Here is a 12442-nt window from a genome sequence, read left to right on the forward strand (position 1 = left end):
AGAGATAAATGAGGGTAGCGAGAATGACTGCATATGATATACTGTACATATCAGTGCTTTAAATGACGTTTCAAAAATAGCTTTTTATCAAAAAATTCTGATCTTTTTACACACACACGCACACAAATGAGATTTCTCTAGCTTATACAAGGACACTTATGGTCAGGTTACTGACAATAGTTAATTAAAAGGAAATATTCATCGTACTGCTCACATACTTCATTAATTTCCAATAGGTTTCCACTTTAACTGAATTCAAAATTCAAAGAACTAAATGGGGTACAATTTACAAAACCATCGTTTCTATCTGCACTGTGCTTTTAAAGATTGCTTACAATAAAAAAAAAAAAGGGCAGCTAGTGAGGTATTTCAACCACACTATAACTTTTAAGTGATATTTTAACACAAATTCAAGACTCTAATAGCTGTTGAATGGAGGATTGTTTCCACCACTAAGAACATTTTTCTTTTACTTTAAATATGTTGAAAAGGAATTTTATTTTAATATATCATACGGATGATAGTTATACAGTAAAACCCATCATAATGAACATTCACAAAAATCTAAATTCACTTTGATCAATCACCAATTAAACTGAAAATATAATATTGATACAGTGGTGAGATTTCTGCAAAAGCCACATTTTCTCAGGAAGATGGACCGTTTCATTATTGAATCTCATAAATGCTTAAAAACAAATTAACTTGCCAAATTCACTGACAAAAGTGTTTCTTGCACACGCCTTGTCTTTCTATGGACCAAAATAAAACCTAACAGTACTTCTCAGAGCAGAAAAATATACAATGTATTTACAGCAGGATATCTTCTATACATTCTAGAGGGAATGATCATTGAGGAAGAATAAAGTATTCGATGATTAACGTGGTTCTGTGTGTCCCTGATTGTCAGAGGAGCTGTAACAAGAGGGAGCTCAACATTGGTTTCAAACCTAAACTGGATGGTGCACGAAAAACAAAAAGATAAAAACATCGTTTAACACAACAGCACCTAAGACGTGAACGACAATCAACAGTGTAATGAAGTACAGAAAAGACTTAACTCATTGCCACTCCCGTTTAAAACTGCATGGTTTCAACAAGGCCCGTACAGATGAGTCTGACCAGAAAATTCCAGCAAATCAGTGATTATCAGCAAATCTAGACATCTACAACTTAAATCTGCACTTACACACATACTGGAGAAGAGTCCATGACACGTTAACTCCTCCCAACTACAGATAATATGTTGATTATTAAGTTTGGTGATATGTCTCTGCTAAAATTTTAAAAATGATACAATATTAAAAGGCAAAACTAAATAAAGCTCCCAGTTCTTAACGTATGAAGGTGTGAACACGTTGATAGCTTATGTGCTTGTCTGTATTGTGCAAGTGGAACTAGTAGCCTTAGAGCGTAGACCAAGTAGAAATAAATGCATTGTGCAGGAATGACTAAAGGAAATTGTAATATTTCTTTTAAAAGAAGGCACAAAATAATAAACTGCTCATTTTAATCAAATTCTCTTGAATACAAGGGATCATGAACTTTAATTTTGTTTCCCTTATAAGAGCTACGTCCTTTTAAGTGATCAAAGAAAAAGTGAATTAGTTTGAATTTCTACTTAAACTAATTAAGTGGTTAGTCTCACTAATCTCTTAACAAAAGGTGACTTATACATACTGTGATAATCTAATATAAATCCTGCAGAAATACCCTTAATAGGTAACACAACTTTGTGTCACCGTGCATGTCAGCAGACAGTTTAACCGCTGGAATAAAGAAAAAAGCTCTAAGTGATATTTTTTGAAAAAAAAAAAAACTAAACAAAGAGCAAGGGGAAGTAGCTAAAGAAAAAAAAAATTTAAAAATGAAAATAAAAAATCTACCACCGCCATGGGGGAAGGGGGCATGATTTTCGGGAGCAGGACAAACTTATGTGGCCCCAATTCATTTCAGCTCAGTTGAATCACAGATTTTGATCTTAAAATGCAGAAAAAAATTAACGCGTTCATAAGGAAAAAGTATCAATAACAGTAGGTTTGTGCAGCTCTGGACCACCCAACCCCCAGTGCAGTTGAAAAACTCAGGGGGGGAGTGTACATAGATGCAAACTACATTTTAATAAGTCTAAATATTGCATTAAGCAGCAAGTGTGACTTGATCATTAAGTGTGCAAGGCGAAATGATTGACACAAACATTAAAAATAATGGCAATGGAATTAGAGAATATTAATCTCCTGCATTACACTTTGGTCGCTTAATCTCATAATGTACATTCTGGAGGAAGTTTGACTTTTTTTTCCAAAAGGGGAAATGCTAATTATAGTATGATTATCATTTTTCAGTATTCCTGTTTAAGAAGTTTAGAACGTAAAAGCACAAAATTATAACTGCTTTACACAAAGAAAAAAAAAAAGAAAGACCCCTCGTTTGCAGTGGGATTTGATTTGGCAAAAACACAGGAAAGACGAGATAAAGTGCCACAGAAATGATGAACAGAAATGAACGCTCCCGCCTCCATTTCTTCAGCCAAACGATTCACTGGTCGAAACGTCAGGGGATGAGTTCAGTTGAGACCTGGTCTCAGTGACTCGGACTAAAGGGAACTCTGAGAATTCTGTGCTGTGTCCTCGAACACTCACTTGTCCGTTGGCAACCGTAAACTGCGAGGAGGCTGCAGATCTTGACGTCTGGAAATGAGATTTGAAGTTCTGTTCAAAGGAGCTTATTTGAAAAGTCTGTAGTATCCCTTGTGAAGAGTCAGTCTTTTTTGAGGGAGAGACCTGCTCCAGAAAGTCCTCCTCAGCTGGGGACACCGCAGAGGGAGGGGTGGTCTCGTCGCCTGAAAAGGAAAACGAGTGCTGGGAGTCCCCGACCAGCAACCCATAGTGAGGTTTCTCTAAGGTGGACCTTAGTGGAGAGCTCATCCCTGATTTGAACCTGCTGGGGGAAGGAAACTGTTTCTCTGTGGAGAACAGAGGCTGTCCAGCTAATGTGGGGTTTTCAGAGACCAAGCTGAGGCTCTGGCTGGTCAGGTAGCTGTCATTCTGGCTGGTCCTCTCCAGTGCTTGCTGGAGAAATTTGGAGTATTCTTGCAAGAGACTCACTTTCTCTGCAGGCGGCTGAGCCTGAGCGCTGGATGTTCCGAGGCTCTCGACCGGACTGCTGTCAGAAACATCGGAGGAATTGATAGATATACTTGAGGTAACCTCTGTGTCAGCCACACTGAAAGAAATGTCTGATTGCCCATTGGCTTTGTTGGAGTAGTGGTCCAACAGTGTCTGAAGAACCTCATCAGGCAAAACATTCTTGTCATGAGGAGTCTTAATCTCTGTGTTCATGGGTTGGGGCTCCAGGATGGTGGCGGGAACAGTTTCGTCGATGACTGTTGACACCACAGTTTGTGTAACAGGTGGCTGAGAGGAGATGCTGCTCGTGTTCAGGCCATAATCCCGGCTGTTGTTAGCCATTGCAGCTTGAAGGTAACGTTTCTTCTTGAGAAACTGCATCGCGTCGTCATAGTTTGTGCTGCTGGCTGCTGGTTTTGTTTGTCCTCCTTGAAGAGTTTCAACTGATTCGAGTTCACTGTTGCCTTCTACGTCTAAGAGGCCTTGCTTGTCCACGATCTCAAAGGTGTACTGTGCCACCTTAGTATTTTCCTCAAAGGAGGGTAAAGTGGACAAGCAAGGAGGAGTTTGTTCAGTCGACTGCTTAAGACTCCGCTTGCGGACTTTCTTCAGAAGTAGCTTAGGAGAAGTTGTTTCTTCCGAAGAGACGTCGCCATCTTGGTGTTGGTTAGCCGTTTCTTCAGGAAGGTCCACAGAGTAGTCAGCAATCACGTACTCATGTTTGACTTTGGAGGACACAGCATATAGAGAAAGACTTCCCTTTTGCTCCTCTTTCTCTTCTGTTTCTACCACGGTAAAAGTGTGCCCTTCTGTCTGGGCAGTAGTGGAAGCTCCTGAACTCTTGTCTGTACACTTTTGGCGCTTTTTCTTGGGCAGTGAGCACTCTTTGGCAACAAAGGGGGGCCCTAAAGAGTCTGCTTCACGTAAAGGTCCGACTTTACCGGCAGTCTTGTTCGCCTTTCGCTCTCTGTTCTCGTGACACATTCTTCTGTGCTTTAAAACCCGGTCTGTTCTGGAAAAGTACTGCAGAAAGAGGACACAATGCATTTATTTTATACATGAACCTTCATTACTGGCTCTAATATTGAGTTCACAATTTTACGCTTCCTGTCTACTCTCTACAGCCATAACGATCTTTAATATGAGCACTAGTGACAGTGTTTTCACACCAAATGTGTTTTTAATCACACAATCTTTTTAGGACGGCAAAAAAAGCTGAATGCCAAAAACACCATTTAACCAGACTAAGTTTTAAGCAGACTCTTTTTAGTCTAAAGGTCTTAAACACAGTATTTAGAGGTTTAATGCACTCAACAAATTCACAGAAGCTGAACTACTTAAAAAATATCTTGTGTAATAACTGTTTAGCAGGCATTCCTATCATTATAAGCAAATTGTTAACATGTCAGCAAATAATTTTAGCCTGACTAAGCAATCAATGACAGTTTACACTGCAATATTTAGTGTTTGTATTCTTTTGTGATAAGTCAGTTCACAGAGTCAAAATAAAAGACAGAAGATCATCCTGTCTCTACCTGTGTTTTCTTGAAATAGGGTGGCGTTTACACAGTGCATTTATAGTCTTACTGACCACTGAAAGCGCTTTACAATCCTCATCCTTTTTCAACACATATTCGTACATGTTTTATATTACAGCCAACCACTGTACCACAAACTATTCAAATACACAAATACATCCACACACAGGAGATCTTCACACTTGTAGTTCATCTGTTCAACTGATGAGTTTGATATGTTCACATATTCTGCTTTCTTTTCAAAGAAAATTACAAGCTAGCTCCAAATTAACTAAAACGCGATACTAAAAACTACGTGAGAATGATCAGTCCACTTACTGGCCAGAAACACAGGAAGGTGCTTAAGGTCTGGACAACTGGACTACACTGAAAATTTACTCCTAAAGCCATGATTATACGAGATGGTCAAGTTGTCATCCCTATTATACTGTTTTGAAATCCACCTGAAGTTTGGGTTGCATGGAAATGGCAATATTGTACAGATTGTGTACTCTGCCACATCCCAGAATGCAAGAATGTATTTAGCTAGAACCTCCCACTGACCACCCTTTTCAAAGGGTCTCGGTGTGGTTGTCAGCAGCCGAGCACACATCTTGACATCTGCACAAATGAACCGCACTAAGGGGGAAAATGAGCCAGAGCTCAATTTAAAGGGACCACAGTGTCGTTGTGAAATAACCCAAAGAAAACTAGTTCACAAATTTATTTTTCAAAGTTAGTGAACAGAAGACCAAAAAACCCCAACACATTTTAATTCCCCTTTGTCCGAACCAAAATGACTGAACTAAAGGTTTGAAATAGACCTTTCATGTCTTTCTAATTAAAATATTTACCAATTTTGGACCTTACGAATACACTAATTTACAAGCAATCAAAAGAATAGTACCTGGTGACAATAGTCACATTGGTAGGGCTTCTCTCCACTGTGAGTCCTTTTGTGCCTCTCCATGTGGTACTTCTGGATGAACCTCATCCCACACTCATCACAGCGAAAAGGCTTCTCACCTAGAGACAAGTATTTAAAAAGAAAAAAGTTCAGGCTAACATAGCAATAATTATAAAAACAATTGAGAATTTTGCCAAACTGTTTGTTACTCACCGGTGTGGATCTTCTCATGTCTCTGGAGAAGATACTTCTGAATAAAGCGCATGTCACACTGGCTGCACTGAAACGGCTTCTCACCTAGGTTTTCAGTAACATATATGAAAACCAGTTGTTTTTAGTTTTTAGCTTCCTTTGATGACTAAAAGATCCCCTACTGTCAACATATCTAATTTCACAGCAACATGTTTTACATATTTGTATACATGCCAGGCTTATTCATACCAGTGTGAATGAAGACATGCCTCTGTAGATGGTAGTTGGTTCTGAACGCAGCATTACAGTGAGTACAGACGTGACACTTGGGGTTTGGTATGCCCAATGAGCCATCGTCATTGATGCTGAGAATCTACAAAGGGGGTAAAAAAGAACACATGTAGTGTTGAATTTTCACAACTGTCCCTGGTATTTTAAAAATATAAAAATTCCACAGATGGAATTCACCTTTGCTGGTGATCGCTGCTTCCTTTTTTTCTTCTTGGGACACATTGTCAGATCCTTGATTGCCTTTTTGTCTTTCTTTATATAGACCGCTGGCTCAGACAACTTCAGCTCCTGCTTGATGCTCAACTGTAAAAGTAGGACCATAGTCATTTATACATTGAATATCGCACATGACCTACTTTAAGGGCCACCCAGCCAGCTACCACTTTATCCAGGTCAGACAGGTGCAACTGGGCAAGCAGAGCATAATCAACCAATGTGAGGGCATCTCACCATACAGTTGCCTCAGGCATAAAATACCAGAGGGAAGCCTCAGCCCCTTACAACCCAGAACAGGCTGAGAGATTACATCTGCCAGGTGGCCAGGGACAGCGTTTTCAAATCCTCTGACTGGCATTTTAAAATGTATGTAGCCACTTTTCAGCTTTCTGAAAATAACCTGTCTGTAATAACTACAGACAGACAAACAACACAAACCATACAATTCCAGCTCTTAAAGTTCCCAAGGAGAAGCAATGCTTTAAACCTGTCCCTGAGGGTGAATTCAGATTATCCTCATTATGCTGTATTCTTAGAATAGAAATTACTATTTTAAAGTTCACATTTGCTGCAAGTTTATTCTGATTCAGAAGATCAGAGTGTACAAATATATTGTTTCTGAATATGAACAAGTGGGTCAAAGTGACAGAAAAATTTTTAATTAAAATCTCTGTCATTCATTAAAAAAACAAAACACTAATGCGAGCTCCCTATTTTTGACCAATTTTTAAGAAAATTCCGGCACCTAAAAATAACTAGTGTGAAAGTAGTTTGCAGTATTAGCAGCTACCTAACAGTACTTTTTGTGTGTTAAAAGAACTGATTGCACTGAACAGTCCAAAATGTCAGGCTAAGTCAACATAACATGCATAAAAGCAAACTCACTCTGATCAAGTGGAGACTGTAGATGCACTCACAGAAATGAGCTTATCAAAATCTGATCTACTTCTAAACCAGCGTGAACTCACTGGCATATGAAGCAAGCAGGGAAACTTATTCGTGAGTTTTAGGGGGAAATGCTCTCCCACCTCGGCTCCTCCCTCCTCTTCTCCTCCACCGCTATTCTTCGTCATCTCCTCCTGCATCATCAGCTGCTCTGGAGGGACCAGGTCGTGAGTGACCAGCGAGCTTCGAGTCAAGTCCTCGTCGTCGTCTTCGTCGTCGTCATCCTCGGCCAGCAGAGGGTGGTTAGCCAGCGATCGTTCCCCGAGTGTCATCACCACCAGTCCTCCTCCGCTGCCCAGGCCAACTCTCCCTCCTCCGTCTATTCCTCCGCTGCTGCACTTCAGCAGCATGCCTTCCAGTTTGTCCTCAGTGTTCATCTTACATAGAGTAGCTCTTGAGTCTATAACATAAAAACAAAGAAACACTGTTACAAAAAAACAAATGTAAAATGTACAAATTGAGTAAAATGTATTTAAACTCCCCCAAAAAGGGACATAATACAACTGTAAACTATCATGGATGAAATAATTATATTCACCAAGATCCCTTTTGTGGCCATGAAGGCTCACTTTCCCAAGCATGGATTAAGTCTATTTACAGATTAGAACTTGCTGCATGTGAGTAACTTTTAACTGAGTTTCCCATAAGTCATAGTTACTTATTTTTAAACGAGCAAATCGGCAGCTCTTTTCAATCCCCACAACACTGAACCAAAAATAAATATGAAAGAATATAAAAATAAACACCCATGGTGGTATGAAGCCTGGCAACCAACAAAACGAGCTTTAGGGCCCCATTTATAAAACATATAAAACTATCTTAAGTATGCTTAAAGAGAAAAACCTGTTAAAAACAAAACCTTACCACGCACAGAAGTGACCATATCTCAAATCTTAAGTCTAGACTGGAGCGATTTTCAAAGCCACTGGTGTACTTTACAGTTCTGTAATTCTATCCAACCCCAGTCAGTGCAGGAGCAACACATTTCCAGGCTGCTTGTTTGGATTCCTCCACCTGCTATTTAGTCCACTGGATAATATTTGTTGTCTGGATTCACTCTCCTTAACCACCACTATGAGCCTGTTCTCCAAAGAGTTTGCTTTTACCTTTTGCTTCACGGCTATCTCTGATATTTGTAATAGGAGACCCCCCCAGGCCACTGCTGGTAATTTAAGCTGACTTCAGTTTCATAGATTACAGAAGAAAATGAGTTATTTATGGGTTTATTAGAAACTGCTTAAGCAAGGCTTTTTGTGTTAAGCATCTTTTATGAATCAGACATAAGTTCACTATTAGGAATGATCCAAAAAAAATCAACATTAATTTAAAAAACATTTTTGCATATTAAGCCTGAGGATAGGTAGCAAGACTGTTGTTCTACATAGTCACTTATATTTCAGATCCCACTGGTTTTTATTCACTAAAAAACACACACACGCCTAACCAAGCTCTTTAAAAGTAACAGCTACCTCACCAAATTTAAGACTTATGACCTTAAATTTAATTAAGAAGAGCGATTGTGATTGTGTGTGTGTGTCAGAGGTGGGACCAAGTCATTGTTTTGCAAGTCTCAAGTAAGTCTCAAGTCTTTATCCTCAAGTCTCAAGTCAAGTCTCAAGTAATGTCAGGCAAGTCAGAGTCGAGTCTCAAGTCACTGGTGTAAAAGTCCGAGTCAAGTCACAAGTCTGAAACTTTGAATTTCAAGTCCTTTCGAGTCTTTAAAAAAAAAACAAAAACGAAAAAATAATGTTGCAGTTATATGCTAAATGTAAATATTAGACCATGTAATTTTAAAATCTGTGTTTTTCTCAACACATGACAAAATAGTGAACTTAGAAAATATACACAAATTGTGAAATTGCACCTCTTTAAAATGCAGCTCAATTAAACCTAGCTCCAAGAATAATTTTCACCGACAGTTCTGAGATAAGCTGCATGTTATTCTTGGATGCGGTTGTAGGACCGGCTTTAAAATCGCATGACAAAAATATCATACACATTTAAAAAAAACTGTATCACCAACATAGCCTGGACAACATTTGCTAGTTAGATGAAGTCAGCTATCTCATCTTAGCATATTTATATGCATATTTATAATCATACGGTTCTTGGAGTGAGTGCACACACTCATGAAGTTTAGTAACTTCCGGTCACTGCAACAAGCCCAGGTACAGTTTACCGACAGATGGGTGCAGGACCTTGAAACGCACCGTGTCGAACGAAAGACCATCGTAAGTATCATAAGTTTACCAGTCTCACAAATCGTCGTCATAAATATACATTCCTTAACCGTTTATTAATAGGACCTTTGAGCTCAACGGTAATTAATTAGTAGTGGAAATAATTTCTGGTAGCATCACAGAAATGTAGCAGTGACAATAATATTGTATGCTGTAATCGTACTGGGCAATTAGTGATACAAAAAACCTGTTTTATCCTGTGAATAAAAGCATATGTTTTTGTCAATGTACCATAATAACAGAAGCGAAACGCAATATTGTGTCAGGACAATTCACTATTTATGCACAATAAATAAAGGAGCATAGCGCGACAATTTCTGTTCAGCGCCAGACTTGCTTGTAACCTATATCACCAATTATGTTATGAAAATGACGTATTAACTACTAAAAAACACTGACCTTCGTGTAAATGCTTGGAGCAGACTAACCTGTGAGCTGGAGTGTTCTGGGACGTTATATTTGATCTTTGAATGGCTGCAATCCAGGCCATCCGTCGCATCTTTGTTACTTCGGAAACATGGCTTGAACAATTTCTCTTCAACGACGTAATCCGATAACAACCGATCTCTTTACCCGTCGGCTTCCCGTGGCTGTCATGCGACCGGCTATTGCAGTTAATAATACAACAGCTTCTTGACATTTTTGTGTTTCTTTTTATCGCTGTATAACTGATTTTAATTGAAAGCCTGCGTGCGCTAGTACCGCTTGCCACGAGTTCCCAGAATCCTTTGCGGTTCTACCCGTGAATGACGTCACATTTTCAATCTCTATATAATATGCATGTTAAATTTTATATTTGGGGTAAAATATCAAGTCTTTTCAAGTAAACCGGTTCAAGTCCAATTCAAGTCCCAAGTCATTGGTGTAAAAGTCCAAGTCAAGTCACAAGTCTTAGAACATTTTTTCAAGTCAAGTCTAAAGTCATAAAATTAATGACTCGAGTCTGACTCGAGTCCAAGTCATGTGACTCGAGTCCACACCTCTGGTGTGTGTGTGTGTGTGTGTGTGTGTGTGTGTGTGTGTGGGGGGGGGGGGTCGGGGTCTGACTACCTTAAAAAACGATTACCAATTGCGGAGTGAAACTATGAAACCATGAGAAGAGAGATTTACACTACACCACGAACAATAGACTATTTAAATCTAAAAACATAAAGAAAAGTCTTGCATACCAAGTCAGATAAGCTGTATCTTTACTGATCTGTAGAAATTGGCCAGTTTGGCGTCTCAGTTCAAAGTTGTTGTGCTTATTTTCAGTCTCTTTTGTTTCTGAGCATGTGAACACATGAAGCATGCCGCCGTCTGTATGTTTACATGCTTGTGTTTTGACGTGCACAGGTACGCTTGCATTCTGCCCTTCTTCCTCCATTTTTTTTTTTGCCTTCATGCAAGTGTAGCAGTTATGATTGTATATATTCTAATATACTCTAAACTCTGTTTTCTAATGTTTTAAAAGAACTACAAGTATATGTAAAGTGATAAACCTACACCGTCAAACCATAAGATAGGCATATTTCTTACAAACACAGCTACATATCGAGAATAGATTATTTCAATCAGCCACCACAGTACATTATACTGTTGTATTACGCCGATGTTGCCTATATTCGGAGTTACATTGCACTCTGATTAGATGGCTGACTAACGTGACAATCACTTGAGCTCAACCTGGCAAAAAGCTAGCTACCGCTGCACTTTGGTTACAGGTTTGACGCTGTTCCTAACACAAACTGAACAATGAAACAGCGGGGCCGGTAAATATCTGTCAGGGTTTTAACACACGCTGACAGCCACTTAGTACCATATGCAAACGCACCCTCTGTGTCGCTTTGGTTAAATGGCTTTAAGTCGCTTACTAGATAGGCTGCAAGCTAGCTTGCTACGCTCGTCAAACCTCAAAAACATTCATAACAACAGCAGGAGAAAACACAGGAAGACAGGCGACGGCGTCTTCAAATTAAAAGCTTCCTCACCGCTTTAAGTAAACAATACCGGAACAGGCTTTTAAGTATTTACCATTCTCATTGAAAAACAAACCGTGTAGTTCGTCTGAACCTTACGAACTCGTATTTTTCCGCAACCTTGCAATATAAAGCGCATTACTTGGGACTTTACTTTGAAGGCCCAGAACGGAAGTTCCAATATGCACGCACCTACTTCGCGAGCATTTACGGCCTATTTGAAGCTAGTGAGCTAACCACTAGCAATGTGCTGCAAACATTGGTCTTTCTCTTTTGATATAACATTCGTTTGCAACTGCATCTTCACAGCTGCGGTACCTCCTTATATGTGGCATTCAACAGCAAATTTAAGCTCACACTAAACGACACATGTGACACATAACACAACTTTCCCTTACTTATTAGCAGTGATAACTGGCTTTAGCTTCCTCAGCCACTCTGCTAAATAGGCCACAATCTTCACAAGCTAACGTTCGCTAACCACCTTGTTCTCTACCACGACAAACAATAATACGCGTGAGTAGTGCATATTTGATATGAAAATAATTGAAAACTTAATTTTATTTCTCCTTACCTACGCGTATTAAGCCCGTTTAGCTGTCATGATTCTTATCCAAGACTACAGTGCAGTGATGGTGTGCGGAATAATCAAATACACCATCATCAGGACATGGAAATTTAAATCTGTCGCCATCTAGTGGTGCACGGTGGTATTCGAGGTGAACGCTGCGCTTCTCATCATGCAACTGATAACGTCCTTTCGGTGCCCTACTTCTGCAGCCTAAATGTTCATCAGTGGTGCCTTAATAGCCCAGTTATTTCTAGACTTTGATCCCATTATTGTTTTGCACCGTTTTTGGAAATGGCAACTTAAAATAAGCGCGCGTTTTTTTCAGTGATTTAATGTCTTTGAATCGCTTGGGTGGTGGGTAACCGTGCTGATCTGATAGGAATATCATGCAGAAATACACGACCTTTTTCGGGGGTTATTAACTGTTGCTCACATTAAAAAGCTGTTTAATGCAGTCATCTCTTCTGTCATGTAGTG

General features: G+C 39.4%; 1 protein-coding gene across 1 annotated transcript; it reads right to left on the reverse strand.

Annotated features, from left to right (window-relative positions):
- Positions 1 to 626: 626 nt before the first annotated feature.
- znf148 (zinc finger protein 148) lies at positions 627 to 12050 on the reverse strand. Its single transcript, XM_085374193.1, has 7 exons — positions 11969 to 12050; positions 7280 to 7596; positions 6213 to 6338; positions 5994 to 6117; positions 5766 to 5849; positions 5553 to 5671; positions 627 to 4151 (listed from the first exon to the last, which is right to left on the reverse strand). Exons 2-7 carry the CDS (start codon positions 7571 to 7573, stop codon positions 2526 to 2528), a joined length of 2373 nt encoding a protein of 790 aa, XP_085230319.1. The 5' UTR covers positions 7574 to 7596; positions 11969 to 12050; the 3' UTR covers positions 627 to 2525.
- Between the last annotated feature and the right edge of the window lie 392 nt (positions 12051 to 12442).

The sequence above is a fragment of the Diplotaxodon limnothrissa genome, linkage group LG16 (genome assembly GCF_057381915.1).
Source record: "Diplotaxodon limnothrissa isolate DT_005_m linkage group LG16, D_limnothrissa_male_GT1.1, whole genome shotgun sequence".
NCBI classification, from domain to species: Eukaryota; Metazoa; Chordata; class Actinopteri; order Cichliformes; family Cichlidae; genus Diplotaxodon; species Diplotaxodon limnothrissa.

Coding starts and splice junctions, on each gene's coding strand:
- znf148 (XM_085374193.1), bottom strand. CDS start 7,573: ATGAACACTGAGGACAAACTGGAAGGCATGCTGCTGAAGTGCAGCAGC. Junction 5,850..5,993: donor GCATGTCTTCATTCACACTG/GTATGAATAAGC, acceptor CTGAAAACCTAG/GTGAGAAGCCGTTTCAGTGC. Junction 5,672..5,765: donor ACATGAGAAGATCCACACCG/GTGAGTAACAAA, acceptor ACTTGTCTCTAG/GTGAGAAGCCTTTTCGCTGT.